At 31.5% G+C, this 22,989-nt stretch overlaps 1 protein-coding gene across 1 annotated transcript; it reads left to right on the top strand.

The window, feature by feature from the left end:
* The first annotated feature begins 15,559 nt into the window (after positions 1–15,559).
* Positions 15,560–16,154, top strand: LOC125217882. Its single transcript, XM_048119453.1, has 2 exons — positions 15,560–15,892; positions 15,970–16,154. Exons 1-2 carry the CDS (start codon positions 15,586–15,588, stop codon positions 16,020–16,022), a joined length of 360 nt encoding a protein of 119 aa, XP_047975410.1. The 5' UTR covers positions 15,560–15,585; the 3' UTR covers positions 16,023–16,154.
* Positions 16,155–22,989: the final 6,835 nt, after the last annotated feature.

The raw sequence follows: 22,989 nt of genomic DNA, 5'->3' as shown, positions 1-22,989 counted from the left end.
TGCATAGTTGAAAACTGAAAAGCATTTTATACAACAATAACACTTCCACATTTTCATGCGTATTATTTAATAGACAATATTATTTTCTTTAATGGAGTAGTTTATAGTTTATCTTGTCTCATGACATTCTCAAAAGTATTTAGTAGATTCAACAAATTAGGCGACAAAGCAAAAACTGTGCGTATTGATATCTCTAAATTATATTTTTCAATATCAATATGTTGTACACAAATGTTTAAAGTAGTGTAATTTAGAATTTTTTGGATGACTTTATTACTTTAGATATAGATTCGCAAGAAACACGGTGTGAGAAGCAGTATAAAACATAAAACTTAATGTAAAACTAATAAAAATGAATCTGAGTTTACTACAACCCAAAATAGGGCGGCGCGACTCCTCTTCTCCAAAATTTCACCTTTGAACTCTCCATTTCAGTTTCACGCCATTTTCTCTTGATTCCTTCAGTTTTCCTCTTTTACTCCATGTTTCTATTAACTGGCCAAGAACCATCCAAGTCTTTGGTGGACCTCAGCAGAAATCTGTCGCCACGATAACATATCGAACCTCCTAGAAATCTTCGCGGCTAAATAAACTCCCGTACCCATTCTTCATTTGTCAATCGAGAAAATCCGATCTATCTCTTTCTATCAAACACGCTTTGAGAAGTTAATTCCATATCGTCCAAATCCCCTCTCGTGTTAATTGACTGCAGCTTGTGATACTGATACCTCTATTTCTCTCTTTTATTTCTCTAATTTGTGTGGGGTTGGATAAGGAGATGCAGATGCAGTGGCTCGGCAGCCAGTCACGATGGCTCCGCCGCTGCGGAGGTACTCATCGGTCGGTGGTGAGGTCGGCAACTTAATCTCCATCACTACTCAAATGACATCCAATCTCGATTACTCAGCATCACTCTAATGACATTCGAGTGTTATTTATAATGGTCTAAAGCTTCTTCGGAAAGCTAACTTTATATTTTTAAATTATATATGTTGCATGCTATAATTGTGTAGCTCTTGCCACAAGAATTTTTTATTGGACCGATTTTAATTCTCTTGCATGCTCTCTTTCTCGGTAAATATTAAACAATACATCAATATTAAAACAATCAATCTTTTCAATAAATTGAATACATGGCTCAAGGAATTGCTTTAGCTGAAAATGGTTTTCCCAATAAATAATTTTACTATCAATGGCCAATTGCTTTCCCGAACAAATAGTTATACTATCGATGGACAATTAACTTTTTCGGAAGATATAACATTAGTTTGTCCACAATTTATCATGTTTCCAGCCAAAAATAATTTCATACAACTCTTACTTTATATATTGATAGATATACTATTTTCTCTCTCCATCTAACACACAAAACATCTCCTAAAATTCTGTGTCATTCTTCAACTATGCCATCTACTATGGAACGGAGGGAGTATATTTTAAGATTTAATGCTTTTCTAAAACTATATTATTAACTAATAAATTCTAAGAAGCAGCAAAGAAATACTGGATTGAATTTTGCAATACGTATTGCATGAATTTAGCACTACTGTAGGCGATAACTTCTTTTGGTATCACATTTGACAAAATGCAGTTGATACAAGTTGAAATGGTAAATTTAAATGCTAGCGTTACACTTAATTGAAGCTTAAAACTATTTACATACTGAAGTATATCGAAGCATGCATTCATTATTTATAAATATGAATAATTTGTACTACTACTATTCAAAAGGAGTTTCAAATTCAACTCCAAATAGTACTCCCTCCGTCCCACAAAGATTGTCTCATTTTTTCATTTCTATCCGTCCCACAATATTTGTTTCATTTCACTTTTTTATCATTTTTGGTAGTGGACCTCATATTCCATTAAATAAGTCCTACTCACCTTTTATTATAAAACTAGTATATAAAAATATGACCCACATTCCACTAACATTTTCAACTCACTTTATGTTATATTTCTTAAAACCCATGCCCGGTCAAAGTGAGACAATCTTTGTGGGACGGAGGGAGTAATGCATAAAAAAGCGGAGCAAATAACACTATAAATAGTTATGCATTCCCATAGATTAAAAAAAAAAAACATGTAGCAGCAATGCAATCCCCAGCCTTGATTGTGGCGGCTCTCCTCCTCTTGACTCCTCTTGCCTACGCCCAAATAGGCACCGCGTCTTCACCGGCGTAATATGTTGCACACCTACTGGAAACTGCGCCCCTGGGTCACCAAGGCTCGCGGGAGTTACGGTGAACCTGAACTGCAAGATGCTGTTGAACCGGGTGCAGACGCTCGTCCAGGGAGTCACCAACAGTGTTGGAGTTTTTAACATCAGTTTGATACTTTTACCGGACCTGCTGATAAACGCTCCCACTGACAGGATCCTAAGATGCAACGTTTTCGTAAACCTTCCTCTCAATTCCACAGTCTGCCCCGTCCTCAGCACCGTCGACGGCATCCGTACTCGGGATCCGACGCTTGTGAAACTCCTCTATAACGGTCTGCTGGGTCCCGTTTTTTATTTTGTTGTTCAGGTGCTGCGCATCGTCACTAGTAGTACTACTTAAGGGGTGCTAAATTACGTATCGTAATTAAAAGGCTTCTCCATCTAAGCACGAGAAAGTAATTAAAATGTAGATATCTAAGCAAGTACTAACCATGCTTATATGCATGCATATTATGTGTACTTTGTTTTGATGCTTCATTTTGTTAATAATAAGTCGTGTAATAAATCATGGAGTATTAATATTATAATATACTACTATATATTTGTATCTGCACTGTTATTTACGGAGTATTATTCTCTCTCTTACTTTACCATTTCTTCATTTATAAAACGAGTGCAGAAAAGTCAAAGTGACTCCTAATTTTACACTTTTCCGTCTCATAAAAATATAGGCAATTGACATGACATGGGAATTAAAACAAAATTGGTAAAGTAAGAGAGAGTGAGGAAAATAGTATGGTAAACAGGTAAAGTAAGAGAGAGTGGGAGAATGGTAGTTAAAGTAATGTTAGTGGATAGTGGGACCTACATTATTAAATTAATATAACTTTCTAAAAATTGAATGCACATATTTTTGTGGGACGGACGAAAATGGAAAGTGCACATATTTTTATGGGACGGATGTAGTAATAAAATGTGACATGAAATGAGTTAGTCTTAATCTGGGACTGAGGAATTACCATGTCAAATAAAATATCACACCCCCAAATAAAAAGATCTGAATCTGCCACTGAGTTGACATATTTATGTCTTTGTGTTAACATTTAAATATAGATTTTAACACAAAGACATAAGTCAACTCGATTTGTGTTAACACACTAATGTCATAAAATTATGTTTTATATATAGAATTAATAAATTAGCAAATTAAGCTAGTTAACAACTTAATAGGACTCTATTGATATGTGTATTAAGGTAATTGTATGTGAACAACTAAACCATGCATTTATAGCTTAGAAAACTAAAAACAAAAGTGAAGTCGGGGCATTACAATATGCTGGCCGTCTAGTCCTGAATATATATTCTTGGTAAAACATACATATGATAAAATAGAATCACGTTAAAATGCATATATTACTCCAATTCAAAACTAATTAAGACCAATTATACATTATTAGATTTTAAAACGAGTGAATGAGATTAAAGAACACGAATCTCAATAAATACTATATAAAATGTAAATATGGGTAAAATCGTCAATTTATCATAATATGATAATTTTTATGATTATTTTAATATAAACATATTGCATTACAAATATCAACACAGTGATATAGATATTTCAATATACGTTCACGTAAACTTCAACAAAGTGATATAGATATTTCAATATATGTACATGTAAACTTCAACAAAGTTTTATTGATATTGTACATGCATTGGGTCGAAACTTTTTCATGTATATATATCAATATAAAATTCGCTTATCAACATATACGAAAATTGAAATAAAATTTATAAAATTTCATTATCCGATCATCGTTGGAATATATGCAATTGAGATCTCGTTAGAATCCTTATTGAATTACTTTTAATTTGATATATTTTTTCGAAAAACTATTTTAAATAAAGAGAGTTATAAAAATTTAAAGTTTTAAGATGATTTTGAGGAAAGAGAAAGTAATTAGTTTTAACTAGCATATATAAAATTTGACATGTATTTAAGAATTTTTAAATTTAAAATATAATTCACTTAGGTATTATTATAATTAGTAGATCTTCTTATATATGTACTAATAACTAAGAATTGATCTTAGTTTGAGACTGCAATTGATCACTATCATGATAAAATATTCATAAATTTATTAGACTTTTAGCGCTACCGTTGCCAATAACTTTTTTAGGTATTACATTTGACAAAATGCACTTTTTTTGTTTTGACAAAATGCCCTTGATATAAGTTGAAATGCTAAAATTAAATTAAGAATTGTACAATGTTAGGCTACCTGAAGATATAAGTTGAAATTAATGTTGTACAATGTTAGGCTACTTGAGGCTAAGAACTATTTGCATTAAAAAATATATCAAAGCATGGTGCATTATTTGTAAATATGTACAGTGAGACTGCGTTAGAATAGCGTAAGTAAGTTAATGTGTTAATTGTTAACTAATCTGTATTGACATTTTTAAGCATTAAAAAATATATCAAAGCATGGGTGCATTATTTGTAAATATGTACAGTGAGACTGCGTTAGAATAGCGTAAGTAAGTTAATGTGTTAATTGTTAACTAATCTGTATTGACATTTTTAATACAAATATTGTTGATTAGTTAGTTAGTAGTGTATTGATTATATCCCTATGAATAATTGTAGTACTCCCTCCGTCCCACTAAAACTTAACTATATTTTTCAGTCATAATAATTCTCGATTTCCTTATATTTCGATTATGTCTAGTTTCCAAATTTTCAGGCGTAACTAAACTCGGTATATCCTATTCCAGTCTCGTGCTTTATACACATACATTATCATGATACATTGATACTGATGGAAGCAACACTCGAATAAGATAAAACAATGAAAAAATACTAAGTCTGCTGCAGCAAAATTGGTACAACTATAAAATATATACTCTTTCGTTCCATAGTAGCTAGTGAGGTCATGTAACCATATTTGTACTTTCATAGTATTGGAGTCATTTACTTTTTCAATAAAAGTCAACATATTTCTTGTTACTTACTTTACTCTCTCTTATTTTATTCACTCTCCATCTCTACCTTTTTCATTTCCTACTTTATTTTTCCTTCACTTAACATAATTTTTCTTAAATCATGTATCGAAAAGAATATCTCCACTAATATATAACGGAGGGAATAATACCTAAGTGACAAATACAACAAATATAATTCCTAACCAAAAATCATTTAAATCACATAGTATAAAGAGCCATAAAAGAACAAAGGAAAAATGAAAAATCTTAGTCATATTTAATTTTGACATTCCATAATAATATGTGAGAAACATCGTGCTAGATAATTTACAATTAAGAAATCACCCTGGACGGAGAGCGTTATATTACTAACTTAATATTATTTAATTGCTAACTATAATTAAATAATAGCCATTAGATAATTAAATGAAGGGCCTAGATCATCATCCCAGGAATGTCAATATGGTCAATAAAAAACATCAATAAGAGTATTAAGGTCAATTTACAACAAATTAATTGTAACTAATTTTTAAAAAATATCTCTAAACTTTAAATGATTATAATTATCTTGATTTAAATTATTTTTTCACACAACATATATCAAATTAATGATAATTTAATAAGGTTTCCAACGAGATCTCAATTGCATATGTTTTGAGATCGAAATCTGATTTTTTTTTATGAATTTTCGTATTTTTTTGTCAAGAAGATAATGTCAATATAACTAACAAAATATATCAACTTAATACATGTAAAACGTCAATACGAAACTGTGTTGACATATTCAATACATGGTGTTGTATTCAATTCATTATGTTGACATTTTGATCTGAAACCCTAAATTTAGAATTTTTAATATTAAAAAAAATGAATTTACATGTGATAATTTATAGACCATTAGATCTTTTAAATCTTATGGTATTAAATTAATTGTAATTAGCAATTAAGGAGAGAGTTAGTAATTGATCACATCCCAAGGAACCTTATGGTATTTACATAGCACAATATTATACTCCCTCCGTCCCATTAAAGATGACTCACTTTCCTTTTTGGTTTGTCCAACCAAGATGACTCATTCTCTTACTTTACTCTCTCCATTTAACACACAAAATAAAGTTGTATAAAATCTCATGCCGTTCAAGAAAGGGATCATCTTCCTTGGAACAAAGAGAGTTCTATATATCTTTTGTACGGTAGAAATGGCTCGTAGAGGATATAGAGGGTATACAAGACTCAAAAATATACAAAGAATGATTTATATAAATAAAGTACAACTGTACAAAAAACGGCTCAGTTGACAAATACTCAGATTGAATTATTGCATAAAATTTGGCAGTGCCTATTGCCTAAATAAAGAATGCAAGTCTTACATGAGCACTAATGTTGCCAATAACTCATTTTGGAGTTACGTGGTTTGACACAATTCATTTGATGTCATTGTAAACATGTCTAATTGTAGTAGTATTTAATAATGAATTTAACCGCATTTCAAATTCAACGCATACACGTAAATAATACTACTCCACAAGATTGATTTAATGCAATTCCATCGCCTGTCCCATCCTCAGCACCCTTAATTACATAGGATTATATAATTAAAATTTTAAAATGGAATGAATAAGAAATAAAATACTAATTAATTGTTTTCAAATCTATATATATATATAAAAGGCAAGTTTTGGCTTTATTTTAAAATATTTATAAGTGCTGTCCTCATTTTAGAGTATTTATAAGTTATGAGATCAATTTGAATATTTATGGAATAACTTATTCCTTCCAATGGCCATTACATGCATAAACGTATAGTTATCACCATATTATATTTATGTATATTTATGTTACATTGTCACCACGCCAAAGAGCAAGGAGAATAATTTGGGTGTTACTTTCTAAAAACATCTAAAATTCATTGCATTTAAAGAGCTTCATTGAAAGTTTTAGAGCTAAGAATGATAATTCGTTGTAAATATAATTTTAAAATCATATATTGCAGTTCCATCTTAAATGTAGCATTTTTTATAATTAAAAATTATTAATTGTTTCTTATTAGGAGTAATTTGTAACCGCCGCATTTATGATTTCTTTATAGTACTTTATACCTATTAACATGTATCATTTGCAAGTTTTTATTTCACTTCTTCATTGTCTCCCCTCTTCATCACAAATTTTCGGTAAAAATAAAAATTTGTTCACTTGAGAGAATTCACATTCCTTAACGATCTACAACCTAATAATACTTCATCAGTAGTGATTCGAGTGCGGTGCTTGTGTGTTTATGAATTCATTAAACATGGAAAAACCAATGTAATCTCCTTGAAATATGTGTTCCGCAATCAGATGGTATGCGTGTCATTGCTTAGCTTATTAGTACTATTTTTTTGAAATCTATCTAAAACTAAAATCACTCATTGTTTATTTTTCTATGCAGGGAACAATGATTCAAGGCGTGGTTCCAAGAAATTTTTAGAATACTTTCATCTTTCCTCATTGTCTTGTCCCATTGTATCACGAATTATCTGCATAAAGAAGAATTTTTCTCGGTATGGTTATTACTCTTTATCTATAGTAGTACATTTGTATGAGATTATTTTGTTTCAGTGATGTTAGTTCATATTTATGTTTTTTCTTAATGTTAGTTTGTTTTATTTTTTGTTAGTCTTGTTTTAAGTTTTCCATCCAGGCTATAATAATCCTTTTTTTTCACAAATATAGAAATCACATAAGCTTCTGACTATCTATAATATTTTGAAGATACAACTTTACACATTTGTCGTTAATTTCATCACTCCATAGTTTTCATACAAAGAAAATACCTAAGCAACAAAATGACGAAAAGAAGCAAAGAAGACAAATATCATAAACTATCACATTAATTTTCGCGCATATGCATAAATCATTTATTTGGGAATTAAGGGGCAAAATAAGGCTAAGAAGAGTTAACGGGATATTGGAGTTTGTGTTTTATTATTTATTTATTTTTATTTTGCTATTATTATTATTGTACAATGAAGGTTGTTCACATATAAGTTTTTTCATGTTTTACGAACTATTGTTTTATTGTTCTAATGTTATATGTGTGTGTTTTTTTTATTTATTCTGTACATCATTTTATCTTTTTATGATGATATCATTGTCTTTTTAGTTGTATATTAAATATTTTATATCAATTTAATATTGATAGTATTTTAGTATTGAAGTATGTATTTGTAACAATGATAATTTTTCTTTTGCTGTAGTGACCGAAAGGTGTCATAATTAATAAATATTTTCATGTTGGTTTAATTTAAAATTTATTTAATTTTATATTTATAATTATTTAACATATTGTCACTATAGTCCTCCTACTATATTTTTTAATTTTTAATCATGTAATGATTGATTTTTTTATTTTATTTAGTTTATAAAATATCTAATTAATAGAACAATAAGATTATGTGTTGCGCATAGCGCGTGGGCTAACACTAGTTGATATAAAGCGGCACTATAGATATACCATCATTGTGTTATCATTTCTTTTCTCGCTAAACTGGAAATATTTAATTCGCTAAAAAAAGTTCTTTGAAGAGTTTAAAGATTTAAAAGCCCCTCACTCTCAATCATGAGTGCCGGTTAAGTTTGAACACTAAGTGTTAAGAAATATACAAAAGAAAGTCTTCTAGCCTAATAATTAAAAATTAATTTTTAGTTTGAGATTATTAATTAATTAAGAGTAAAGGCCAAATGTGGTCCCTAACATATGACCGTTTTATTAATTTGGTCTTTAACATTATCTTTTTGATTATTTGGTCCCTCACAAATAAACTCGGACCCGAATCGGTCCTCACTTAACAGAACCGTCAAAAAATAGACGATGACCGCAATTTGACTATATTAAATTACTAATGGTAATTAATTATACCTAATTATAATTCTTTTCCTATTAGCAAAATTGGAAAAAAGATAGTATCAGTTGCAAAATGAAATGAATAATTTGTAATTTAATAGGAATTAAGAATTATAATTAGTTATAATTAATTACCATTAGTAATTTAATATAGTCAAATTGCAATCACTGTCTATTTTTTGACGGTTCTGTTAAGTGAGGACCGATTCGGGTCCGAATTTATTTGTGAGGGACCAAATAATCAAAATGATAATGTTAAGGACCAAATTGATAAAACGGCCATATGTTAGATACCACATTTGACCTTTACTCATTAATTAACCATGGGTTATACTTCTGATAAAATATTCATAAATTTATTAGGCTTTTAGCGCTACTGTTGCCATAAATTTATTAGGCTTTTAGCGCTAGTGTTGCCAATAACTTCTTTAAGTATTACGTTTGATAAAATGTACTTGATACAAGTTGAAATGCTAAAAATATATTGTGAATTGTACAATGTTAAGTTGAAATGCTAAAATTAAATTGAGAATTGTACAATATTAGGCTACTTGAGGAAATAAGTTGAAATGCTAAAATTAAACTGACAATTATACAATATTAGGCTACTTGAGGCTTAGAACTATTTGCATTAAAAAATATATTATTTGTAAATATGAACAATGAGTCGCGTTAAAATACTATCTAACTTAATGTGTTAGTTGCTAACTAATCTATACATCTATTGACATTTTTAATACAATATGTTGATTAGTTAGTACTCTCTCCATCCAACGTTATTTGAGTCACTTCATTTTTTGCACTCGTTTTGAGAAAATTATAATAAATAGTTAAAGTGAAAAAATAGTACAGTAAGAGAGAAAATAGAAAGGAAAGACCCTTCTCTACATTATTCTCTCATTTACTTTATTTTTTCTCTACTTTAACTATTTATAATTATTTTTTTAAAACGAACGCTAGAAAGAAATGACTCAAATAATATGTGATGACTCAAATAATGTGGGAAGAGGGAGTAGGACTACGTTTGATTACACCACTATGAATAATTGTAGTAGCATTTAATACGACTTTCAAATTCAACTCTAAATAATGCAAAAAAGGGTAGCAAATACCACTATAAATAAATAGGTGCATTCGCATAGATTAAAACACAGCAAAACAAATATTTAAAAAAAAAAAAAAACAGGTAGCAATGGGTTATAAGCAATGGCAATCCCCGGGCTTGATTGTGATTGTGGTGGCTCTCCTCCTCGCGACTCCTCTTGCCTACGGCCAATTACTGCCGGATAGTCGCTTGGACATCATTGGCAGACTCTGCTGCACACCCACCGGAAACTGCTCCCCTGGGTCGGAAGGGATCCAGGGAGTGGCGGTGAGCCTTAACTGCACCCCTATCTTGTCTGCGGTGGGGCCGGCGGTCACTGCCGTCACTGGCCTCAATGGAGTTATTTTCCTCACTACGCCAATTTTAGGTACCAGGTTAGGCCCGGTCGTGAACGGAATGTCAACATGTAACGTTGTCGTTGGCCTTCCTCTTAATTCCACGGAGTGCCCCATCCTCAGCACCATCACCGGCACGCTTACCAGCACTACCTCTTTCGTGAGAACCTTCGGTAACAGGGCGCTCGGTCTCGTTGTGGTCCTTGTCACGAATGCGTTTCAAGTCGTGCCCAATAATGTTTAAGGCCGGGGTAATATACTACATAGCATAATAAAAATGTTACATCAAAACAATCACTAACATATATGCATGCATATTATTGTACTTTGTTTTGATGCTTCATTTTGTAATAAATCAGTGAGAATATTTAGTACTACTATTTAGGGTCTTATTCTAATGCTTATAGCACCCTAATCCAAAATCAAGACTAAATCTCCACCCTTAGATTTTAAAATGAGTGGATGAGATTAAAGCTCACAAATCTCAATAAATAGTAGACAAAATATCAACAAAAGGGTAATATCGTCATTATGTTATCATATGATAATTTTCGTGGGTGTATTTTTATATCAACATTGTGTATTACAAATATCAACAATATGATATAAGAATATCAATATTAGTACAAGAAAATATCAACACATATTTATTGAGATTTTTACATGGTTTTATTGAGATTTTTTGATGTATTTGTTGATAAAAATGTGGGTATCAACATTTACGAAAACTAAAATAAAAAATATCAAATATCATCATCCGAACGTCGTCGGAACATATGCAATTGAGATCTCGTTGGAATCCTTATTAAATTATCTTTAATTTGATATATTTTTTGCGAAAAAATAATTTAAATTGAGAGAGTTACGTAAATTTAAAGATTTGAGATGATTTTGAGGAGAGAGAAAGTAGTTAGTTATAATTACTACATATAGGATTTGACATTAATACCCTTTTAATTTAATTAATAATTATTTAAATTTAAAATATATTACACTTGGCATTATATTAACCAAGATCTTCTAATCTAATGGTTGAAAATTGGTCTCAATTTAGAATTGGTAATTAGTTAGCAATTGATTACATCCCCTACTATTTATATATGCGTTTTTATTTACGTACCATTCAACAACCTAATAAGCAACTTCACCGCTATAATGATATAAATACATACAAAGCTTGTCTCAAAGATTTCTCCTAAACCTAATTCTTAAAAGACATAAATGAGGTAGACAGATGAGAAGAAGCAAAATTGTAATTCTGTTCTTCAAAATAAATAGGATTGCATAATTTAAAATTCAAATGTCATGAATATGAAAAAAAATTATATACTCCCCCATTCCCCAATTAATTGTCTATTAGTTGACGGTGATGCTTGTTTTAAGAAACTGTTTGACTTTGTTAAGAAAACTGAGGGGGAAAAGCTAGTGGATAGTGTGTCATACTTTTATGTATAAAGTTAATTGTAATTGTGAGTAAAATGAGTTAGCAGAATATTATATCAACCTATCAAAAATAGTATTTCCTCTGTTCCCTCATAGTTGAGGCAGAACTTTTCGACAGGGAGTTTAAGAAAGGCTTATTTAGTGTCACGGCTGCTTGTTTGCTGACTGGTCGTCTAGTGCTGAATATATTCTTGGTAAAACATACATATAAGAAATACTACTACATATTTGTATTCTAAGGAGTAGTAGGACTTTTGAAAGAAGTAAAGGATTCAATTTGGCAATGCCTATAGTTGCTATTAACTTTTTTTTTTTTTTACGTTTGACAAAATGCACTTGATACAAGTACTACTAATGTATAGAATTTTACTCTCTTTGTTCCTTGATAAATGAGACATTATTTATCAGTACGAAGATTAAGAATAGTGTTTAAGTAGACGGTGAATAAAGTAAAAGATCAGCTGGGGCAGGGGGGCCATGGGCCCCTCAGCCATTTTACAATTACTTATATATAACATATGTATAGAGCTATGTTCAAGGATATTTCTAGCTAAGCCGGTTCCTTAGTTCGCCTACCATTTGCACGACCTGAGAACAAAACCCTTCAGGCCAACTTGTCTTGCATTTTATTTTCTCTTTTATGTTTAATACCCTATTATGTTAGTATAATACTATTATAGGTTTTGTGATTTTCTCAGAGTTAGTAATTTTATGCAATGAATTTCACAAACTAATACTAGTATTTATTAACTTCACAGTTTAAGAAAATAAATTAATTCAAAAATTGACTTTGTCTCCACACGTTTTTATAGTTTCTATTGTTCATATTTTAATTTCTCTTTTATGTTTAATACCCTATTATGTTAGTATAATACTATTATAGGTTTTATGATTTTCTCAGAATTAGTAATTTTATGTAATGAATTTCACACACTAATACTAGTATTTATTAACTTCACCGTTTAAGAAAATAAATTAATTCAAAATTTGACTTTGTCTCCACATGTTTTTATAGTTTCTATTGTTCATATTTTAATTATTTTCACTATCTATCTGTTCCTCTTATCGATCCCTCCTATTGCTTATGTGGCAATGCATCATGATCGGCTTTGGACAATATTGAAACTAAAAAAACTAAATAATTATCAATCAGACATTCGGGCCCCCATCCGTAAATTCCTGGCTCCGCCACTGTAAAAGACAATAAAGTAAGAGAGAGGATTACTTTTTTGTCAAAAATAGAAATAAAGCAATTATGTTGAAACATTCCGAAATAGATTAATGACTCTAGTAACATGGAACAGAGTGAGTACAACATTAGGCTGACTTGTAGCTTAGAATTATTTGCATACTGAAGTCGAAGATAACAAGGCATGCATTCATTATTTTTAGATATGCTATAATTACACTATTCAATAATGAACAGACGACTTTCAAGTTCAACACTTAGATGAGTTTCAAATTCAACATTTAAAGCATTTTTGTTTATATAATTTCATTCCTAGATAAGTTATCTAGTCGACTAAATATCCGTTTAGATGTAAATAATGCAATAAGGAGGGAGGAAATTAAATCAAAATAGAAATGGGTTGTAAGCAATCCCCAGCCTTGAATGGTGGGTCTACTTACCTAAAATAGAACAAAGTAAATGGACTTTACATCACGGACATCCAAAAATGGCAATATGAGACTCTAAATTATGGACGGAGAGTTGTTACGGCGTGTAATAAATCTTGGAGAATAGTACACCCACCATCCCGTCATAATTGAAGCACTTCTTTTTGGCACAGAGATTAAGAAACAAAAGTTTATTTTGTTGAGTGGAGGGAGAGAAAAGTGAGAGAGTAAAAAGTAGAGAAAAAAAGGTAAGAAAGATATTGTAGTAGGTAAGGAAAAGTGAGTTAATTATAGTCATATACTTTCTTCTCTGGTGCCTCAACTCCATTGACGATCGTGCACCGCGCCTCCATTAACGACTGCTTTCTTCTTCGGCCGTATAGCTATCCACTATTGTTGGTCCTTTCAAGGCTTTCTTCTTCTCATTGCCAAAGTCCTTTCAAAGCAATTATGTTAAAACATCCCAAAATAGATAATGAATCTAGTAACATGGAACAGAGGGAGTACAATATTAGACTGACTTGTAGCTTAGTATTATTTGCATACTGAAGTATAAGATAACAAGGCATGCATTCATTATTTTTAGATATGATATAATTGCACTAATCAACAATGAACAGACGGCTTTCAAATTCAACACTTAGATGAGTTTCAAATTCAACATTTAACGCATTTTTGTTCATAGAATTTCATCCCTACATGAGTTATCCAGTCTACAAAATATCCACTTAGATGTAAATAATGCAAAAAGGACGGATGAAATTAAATCAAAATAGAAATGGGTTGTAAACAATCCCCGACCTTGAATGGTGGGTCTACTTAACTAAAATAGAATAAAGTAAATGGACTTTACATCACGGACATCCAAAATGGCAAAATGAGACTCTAAATTACGGACGGAGAGCTGTTAAAGCGTGTAACAAATCTTGGAGAATAGTACTCCCTCCATCCTGTCATAGTTGAAACGCTTCTTTTCGGCACAAAGTTTAAGAAAAAAAATGTTTATTGTGTTGAATGGAGGGAGAGAAATGTGAGAGAGCAAAAAGTAGAGAGAAAAAAGTAAGAAAGATAATATAGTAGGTAAGGAAAAGTGATTTAATTATTGTCATATACTTTTTTTTTCTGGTGCCTCGACTCCATCGACGAACGTGCACTGCGCCTCCTTTCACGACTGCTTTCTTCATCGGCCATACAGCTATCCACTATTGTTGGTCCTTTCAAGGCTTTCATCTTCTCATCGCCAAAGTCCTTAGCTAGGAATTTTGTGTATTCTTCATCTGTCACCCCTTGGATGATGTGAAAGCTAAATGGCTGCGAAGTCCAAGGGGTGACTGAATGAAAATTAGTGTTAGTGGAATGTGAGGTGCATTTCCTAAATTGAAATTTTTTTCTATTTTTAGTAAACGGACCAAAAATAAAAGAATTTTTATTTTTAGGAACAAAAGTAATATTAGATCATTGTGAAATGCGAGTATAAGAATTTAACGAAATGTTGGTCCAATACCTAAAATTGAAAAAAATTAAGTACTATGATTTAAAATTGTGGACGTCCCAAAAGTAGCACATTGGGGCATTATTTCATGGCCGGAGTGAGTAACAATTAAATACCACGAAACATGAACACATATGAGGATATACAAAAATGATTTGCATAAATTAAAGTACAAACAACGAAACAGTTGATAATACTTGGATTGAATTATTGGATAAAATCTGGCAGTTCCTATTGCCTAAATGTAGAAGCCTATCACATAAGCACTAATGTTGTCAATAACTCATTTGGTATTACTACGTTTTACAAAATGCATTTGATGAAAAAAATAATCCATTAAAGTATGCATCCATTATTTGTAAATATGAATAATTTTGGTATTTAATAATGAATAAATGAATTTCAAATTCAACGCATACATGTAAATAATAGTACTACTACTAGATTGATTTAATGCAAAAAGGAGAGTAAATCGCCCTATAAATAGTACTGTATTCCCATAGATTGAAACACAGCAAATCAAAACAGACACATAATTAAAGATTTGGTGGTAGCAAAGCAATGGGTTACAAGCAATCCCCGGCCTTGATTGTGGTGGCTCTCCTCCTCTTGGCCACCGCGACTCCTCTTGCCTATGGCCAATTACCACGGAATCCTACTGGCTTCGTCACTGGTGCAATCTGCTGCACATCCAGCGGAACCTGCACCCCTGGAGCGGTACGGATCCCAGGAGTGGCGCTGAGGCTGAACTGCACCACTCTCCTAGGAAATGTGGTGACGCTCGCCCAGGGCGTCACCAATGCCACTGGTGTTTTTAACCTCACTTTGCCAAACCCTTTGGGCCCTGTCATCAACACAATCCTACCATGTAACGTCGTCGCTAACCTTCCTCTCAATTTCACAGTCTTCGACGATTATTATTTAACCAATTCCCACAAATTTCAGATTTTAAGACAACAAGACTCTTGGGTCCAGAGCGGAAAGAACTGAGGCTCTGATACCAACTGTAACAGCCCGGCATTTCTAGGGTATAATAAATACGGCGACTGTTAACTAGGAGAACTTAAGGCAACAAGAAATGTAGACTAGGGTTTCATTTAGAGAAATTTGACCAAGTATTTAATGGGGCATCAAGATTCAAGGCAATAAGTCAACGGCTAACTCACGAAAATCAAGAATAAATATATATAATAGACTAAGCTCCAAAAGTCAAAGGTTTTAATGTAACTCCAACAAAAACGTAATATTCCAAGATATTCCAATTCAAAGAAATAGGTTCGAAACAACCAAGATAATAAGTTTTCCAAAATATTCAGCGGAAGCATTTCCAAGAGGAAGCGAAGTCATGTATAAAGACACGACTACACTCAAAAACCCAACCATCCATATTATTCGATTCAATCTTCTCAACACCACCGACCGCCCATCGCCGCTCAACTTGCACATAGGGAAAACACATGCAGGGCTAGGTATTTTAAACATACTCAGTGGACTCATGCCAAAACATTTTATAGTTATGCCACCCTTACCATAGTGAACTCGAGGTTTTGCATTTATTTAAAGATAAGCATCGAGTCACAAAATATTCATTATGGACTGGCCTGTCAAATAATACCTCCCATTTTCTCATCAATCATCATTATCATATGGTGCGACGAAGTGTGGCCACACTTTCGCCCACGAGACCGGCCGACTAGCAAGGACGGCTCCCGATCTCCTGTGTACACTAGCCTGATAGGGTTTGCGGCCCTACTCGGACCCGAATTCGTCTATTCATAGCCACTGTAGCCTAATGGATCGTACTCACAATCTAGGCATCAGGCACACACAATATCCAAAATAATTTATAGGCATGGCATAACAGTTCAATCCACCCTTATTTCTCCAACATCATAAATTTGCACATAGAAGAGAGTTTAGAATAAAGCCCACCTCGATTTCCTTCGAGTTCAAAAATGCACTTCTTCGTGTTATCACACCGGGAACGCGAACTATCACCTTTAGTTCATATATTTCAAATAAGTCTCAAATCATAGATTAAAATTATGCATGTTCTCACGTTTCCCTTTTCCCTTCGATTATTTTCAAAATCAACAATCAGATTCAAAGTACGATTATCATATCGTTTTTATTCACACAACAATTCCAGATTTATCATCAAATCGTGTCACGCATGAGTGCTTTTCTCCACACAACACACGCACGCACACCACACACATGTGCACGCCTACCGAGGCATGCACATACACACACACACTCTCGGCCACACACACACACACATGCATCCAAATTCACCAATTAATTTCCCCTTCACTCGTTCTAAATGCATGTGGACTCAGAAACACCGATTAATCGGTAGAGGAAGAAAAGATTAATAATAGAAGTACCTTTTCTTGCAAAAACAAACGGTAGAAACAAGTAGAATCTTGATTCTTCAATGAATTCTTGAATTGCAGCTTCAATTCTTCTCCAAAAGATGAAGAATTAATGGAGAAAGTAGAAGAAAAATTTGAGAGAGTGGGGAGAGAGAGATGTCGAGATTGAGGGAGAGTGGGGGACGGTTTCTGGGTTCTAGGGTTTTGGTCTTCCCTCTTATTTATAGAGTGCAAGATATAATCAATTAAATAATTAAATAAAGATTTGGAAGAGATTTGTTGGGGAGTGGCGTTAATTTGGTTGAGGAAAAGTAGGGAATTCGAAATTCATGCTTATTTAATAGCATATGATTTAATTTGAATATTTTACGGAGTAGAATAAAATATCACGGAGCAAGAATAAAAATAATAATAGTCCTTTCCCATTAAATAGGAATAGGCGTGTAGTTTCAATTCCTCAAAGGGATTTAATTCAAAAATCCTAATTAAATTAGGATATGGTAAGATCTTCTTAGATTTGGCAAGATATGCTAGGATATTTGAATTTATTTATGGAAGAAAATAAACAAGAGATCAAATAATATAATAAAATAATCCCTTCTCCCATAATATAAGGGATTTTTCGAAAATCCTCCTAGACACAATATAGGGGCCGAAAAGTTCACCCATTAAAAGGAATAATCGGACTTTAGATTTTATTTGGATAATTATCCCAAGCAATAATTAAATCCAAGAAAAATAGGATTTCTTCTTCAATAAATAGGAGGGTCGAAAATTCCACATACTTACAAAAATGCTCCTATCAAATTCCCACTCATCCCTTAGGAAAATAATTCACCACAAATATTATTTCTTCCCACATCACAATATCCACATATTCGGATTTCACCTCCACTTCACATTTTTCAACGACTTTGACCATTCCGCGGCCACGTCATAATTTCCACAATATGACTATTCAATAGCCACGTCACATTTTCAACATGTTTGACTATTCAACTCAACTCGACTCCATATCGCAATTAGTTCACAAGAATATTGCAATAAATCACTCATCATTTAATTTCACATTTATCATAGCATTAAAAGCATTTAATGCAAAAATTTTCACGTCACAAAAATTAGGGTTCGAAAAAGCGGGGCGTTACAGGTATACTAATAGTCTTCTCCATTTATGCACCAATTAATAAAATAAAATGTACGTAGATAAACAAGCACTAAGCATGCTTATATGCATGCATATAATATTATAGCCTGTTTTGATGCTTCATTTTGTATAGGTTTAAGTCCTATGATAAATAAATCACGGAGAAGACTATTTGTATATGCATTTTGATTTACAAAAAACTACTACAATGAATTGCATGCAACACTTATTATTTCGATGTGAAACTGCGAAAGCATTGAAGACCATAATTCAAGAATCTATACAATATATAAAAGGGGAGTTTTGGGGGTATTTAAGAAAATAGGGGGAATTTTGGGGTATTTAAGAAAATGCTTTTTCAAAATAGATATTATTATTTAAATATAAATATGAAAGGCCGTTTAAATATTTGATTAAAAGAGTGAGTGGGAGGTTTTAATTAAGTGGAGTGAGTGGGAGGTTAGCAAATGTTAAGCTCGAATGATTTTAAATCAAATGAGTTCAATTGTATGTGCCTCAACGACATGACCAACTTTTGGAGAAACATGCCGCTTTCTTCAGTTGATTATGAATATTCTATGATTCAGTGCAGTAATGAATGTAACCAATTCATACATAATCAATCTGGGATTCATGTCGAATTTCTTCATGGTTCTTCCGTTTTAGAGATTACAAATTAATCGAGTTCCTTTATATCTAGCTTGATGGTTTCTTTTGTGATATTCATCATCTGAAGTTTCTAAGTTTCTTATGCTGGTATATAAACTATTGTCGGATTGAATACCGTCCTCACCTCTCAGAGTCTGCAGCATCCAGAGATTGCAGGACAACTACGTAAAAACCAGACAGGTAGGTGGCATACTGGACTTCAATCTTAATGCTGCTAATATATTCCTATTATTAGCCATTGTAATAATATTATTTAGGAAATAGGAAGAGTACGAATAATATATGTACTTTAATAGGTACACAACTCTAATAAACTATACAGAGTAGTATATTGGATATTAAGTTTGATACCATGCTGATCCCAACCTACTCATACAAGTTTGAGATGTGGCCTTAGTTGAATTAAGTCTATGATGGTCGGAAACCATTAACTTCTTGGTGTTTGTTGCAAAACCATAAACATGTCTAGACATATACAATAAATTATTCACAAATTTAAAATACATATTAAAAATATGATCAAATAATATACGGTATATATAATTAAATAAATATATAAGAAAAATATTCTTAAGATTGGCCAACCTGACAATTTCTATGTGATATTTCAAATCCAAAATTTATATAGTAGATTGAGAGTGTAATTAATGTTTTTAAATTTATGATTGTTTTAATTAGTTTTGTAATGTCAATGGCAGTTTGAAATCCGTGAATGAGTTCATTCCTGTTGAAGTTGCTCCAACATGCCCTCGATATGATGATGCCTGAGGTTGGCTTTCTCTCAAATTCGTTATGATTTTTCATTTCTGTAAATAACATTCGATTTGCTTACCATAATCGATGATGATACCCAGGATAATCGAGGCAATGATGGTGGTGATCAGCCCATGGAATCAGGAGAAGACGCTACATTAGTATCTGTAGAGGAGAATGGAAAGCTCTATGGAGGAAGGGATGCTAAATACAAAGATGAGAAAAGCAGATAAGAAAAGGCAGGAAAAGGAAAACCAGACGAGTACAATGAAACACGATGAGTACGAGTTCAAGGTCGGCTACATGAAGAAATCCTCCGCCATGGAAACTGGCGACGAGGTGGGCTAGACTTGGATAATGAATAGCTAAAAGGGAAGACAAAATTTGAAGCACAATTTTGAAGGCATTTGTAGGAGAGTTTTCATGTTTTTATGAATTTTTTGCCAATGTCACAACCAAAGAAAAATGGGTCGGAATACTCTTTATATGATTGCTGAAATTTTGATCTCATGATGATAAACTAGCTCCAAATTGACAAATAGTCCTAATTGACAAGTATTCATCTGTTGTTCACTAGATTGTTTGGTTAACTATAAATGGGGCTGTCTTCAAAATTTGTAAGTATTTTGCCTTTTTTCGAAGAGTGAACTACATAAATGGTACCAGATCTTTCACTTTCGCACGTAAACGGTACCTGATCTTTATTTTATATCGTTTTTGGTACCTATAAATCACATTTTTGGTATCTGATGTAATTTTCTTCCCAAAATGCCCTTTAAACAAATATATTTTCCCATTTATGTCATAGAGGGTATTTTGGGCATACATAAAATTAGTACCAAAAGTGATATTATAATATCTTCTCTCATTCTCCTCCTTCTTTATACTATTATTATTAATCAATATTAATATTATTATTTTGATATTATAAATTAATAATTAATTCATTTTTAATATCATTCAAATATACTTAAATATAATTATAGTTATAATTATATTTAATTATTATAATAATATTAATGTTATAATACTAAAAACTGATAGTAATTAATAAATAATTGTAGTATAATTATATAAATTATGAATCACATAATATTATGTGATAATAATAATAATAACAATAATTATTATTATTATTATTTTAAATTAAATTAGTAACTAATCAATATAGCCTTAACAGAAATTTAAATGATATAAAAAGTTGAATATTTTTAGTTAGGCGTTCTAACCTTAAAATGAGTATAAAATAATTTAATAAAAAATATTCAATTGATTTAATTACTTTAAATAATTAATTTAATTAGGTATTTTATTTTTTTTTTATATTATGAATGCAATTAGATGTATGTATAAAACACTAAAAAGAAAGAAGAAAAAGAAGAAAACAGAAAAAAAAAGAAGGAAGAAGAAATATAAACTAAGGAGAAAAAAGAAAAAAAAAAGAAAGGAAGATAAAAATACTAAAAAGAAAGAGGAAAATGAAGAAAGAAGAAACTAAAGAAGAAAAAGAGAAATAAGAAAGGAAGAAAAAATAATCACATATTTAGTACTATTTATTTGAAATTTCCAAAAATATCCTCCATGAAAAAAAATCACATATTTGGTACATAGGGTTATTTTTGTCACTGGGTACCAAAAACGATATAAAACAAAGATCAAGTATCATTTATGTGCGAAAGTGAAAGATCAGGTACCATTTATGTAGTTCACTCTTTTTCAAAAGCTGGCATTTGTAGTCTTCTCTTTCCTATGCAGAAGGAATCTGAAAATGTAATATGTATTAGTACAAGAAGTGTACTATAATTCATGGGAATGTTAAGAGTCATGGAGTACATAATTTCGAAATTATGTGAAATTAATTCTGTATGCAAAAAGTGAACGACCTTATTAAGTACTCCCTCCGTCCGCGAATAGGAGTCCCGTTTTTTCATTTTAGTCCGTCCGCGAATAGGAGTCCCGGTTCATTATTACTGTAAATGGTAAAGAGACCCCACATTCCACCAACTCATTCCACTCACATATCATTTAAAACTAATATATATATATATATATATATATATATATATATATATATATATATATATATATATATATATATAAAATGGACCTCATATTCCACTAACTTTCTTCCACCCACTTTTCTTAACATTTCTTAAAACCCGTGCCATAATGAAATGGGACTCTTATTCGCGGACGGAGGGAGTAGTACACTAATATTCCCAGAACTGTTTTTACTGTAAACAAAAATAGAAACCCAATTAAATACAATAATTTTTCCTACAATCAATTGACTTTTTAGTATCAATATATGTAATCTAATTTATATTTTGGTAATTAAATTGAAGATGCAGTATTACACATGCTTCAGATCTTACTCTAAGTGGATATGCATTTTAAGTATGCTCTGAGAAAAGGAGTAGAGGATAATGTAATGTTATGACGTATAGTGATTTATATGCATCCATTAGGGTAATATATAAGACCAAATCTTTATATCGATTTTGTTTGATATGCAGAGAAAGCATTTGATACATTTTTCTGTTATATGTTGTTGAAGTAGAGTAGATCTTAGCCACCCATGCATTATTTGATTATATAGTTTTTATTGCTATAATGAATTGTTATTGTATTTATTTTTGGGTCTAGAACTTGATGTAACGATTTTGTTTCTTACATCTTAAATATGAATTCACAATTTTGAATTAGTGCAAATAGAAAATTAGTTGGGCCGTGCATAGCACGGGGGAGATACTAGTTCAAATAAAAGTTGAAAGCTTAATGGCATCGTATTGCAATGACAAGAGTTCCATTAATGTAGAAGGAAGTGTTAAACAAACACGATACTTATAATTGCATCAAATTTGGTGTTCACTTTGCTTATTTTACTCACATAAAATTCACAACTATATATAATGGATTTAGTTAAATATTGAGTAATATTAGTATTCGAATAAAAAATAGCTTTAGATCAATTTTAAAAAGGTCTCATTGAAATTGAGAATAATAAAGGTTTAATTTTTT

Source organism: Salvia hispanica, chromosome 4, assembly GCF_023119035.1.
Source record: "Salvia hispanica cultivar TCC Black 2014 chromosome 4, UniMelb_Shisp_WGS_1.0, whole genome shotgun sequence".
In the NCBI taxonomy this organism is placed as follows: domain Eukaryota; kingdom Viridiplantae; phylum Streptophyta; class Magnoliopsida; order Lamiales; family Lamiaceae; genus Salvia; species Salvia hispanica.
This window is presented reverse-complemented; position numbering and strand designations above follow the sequence as displayed.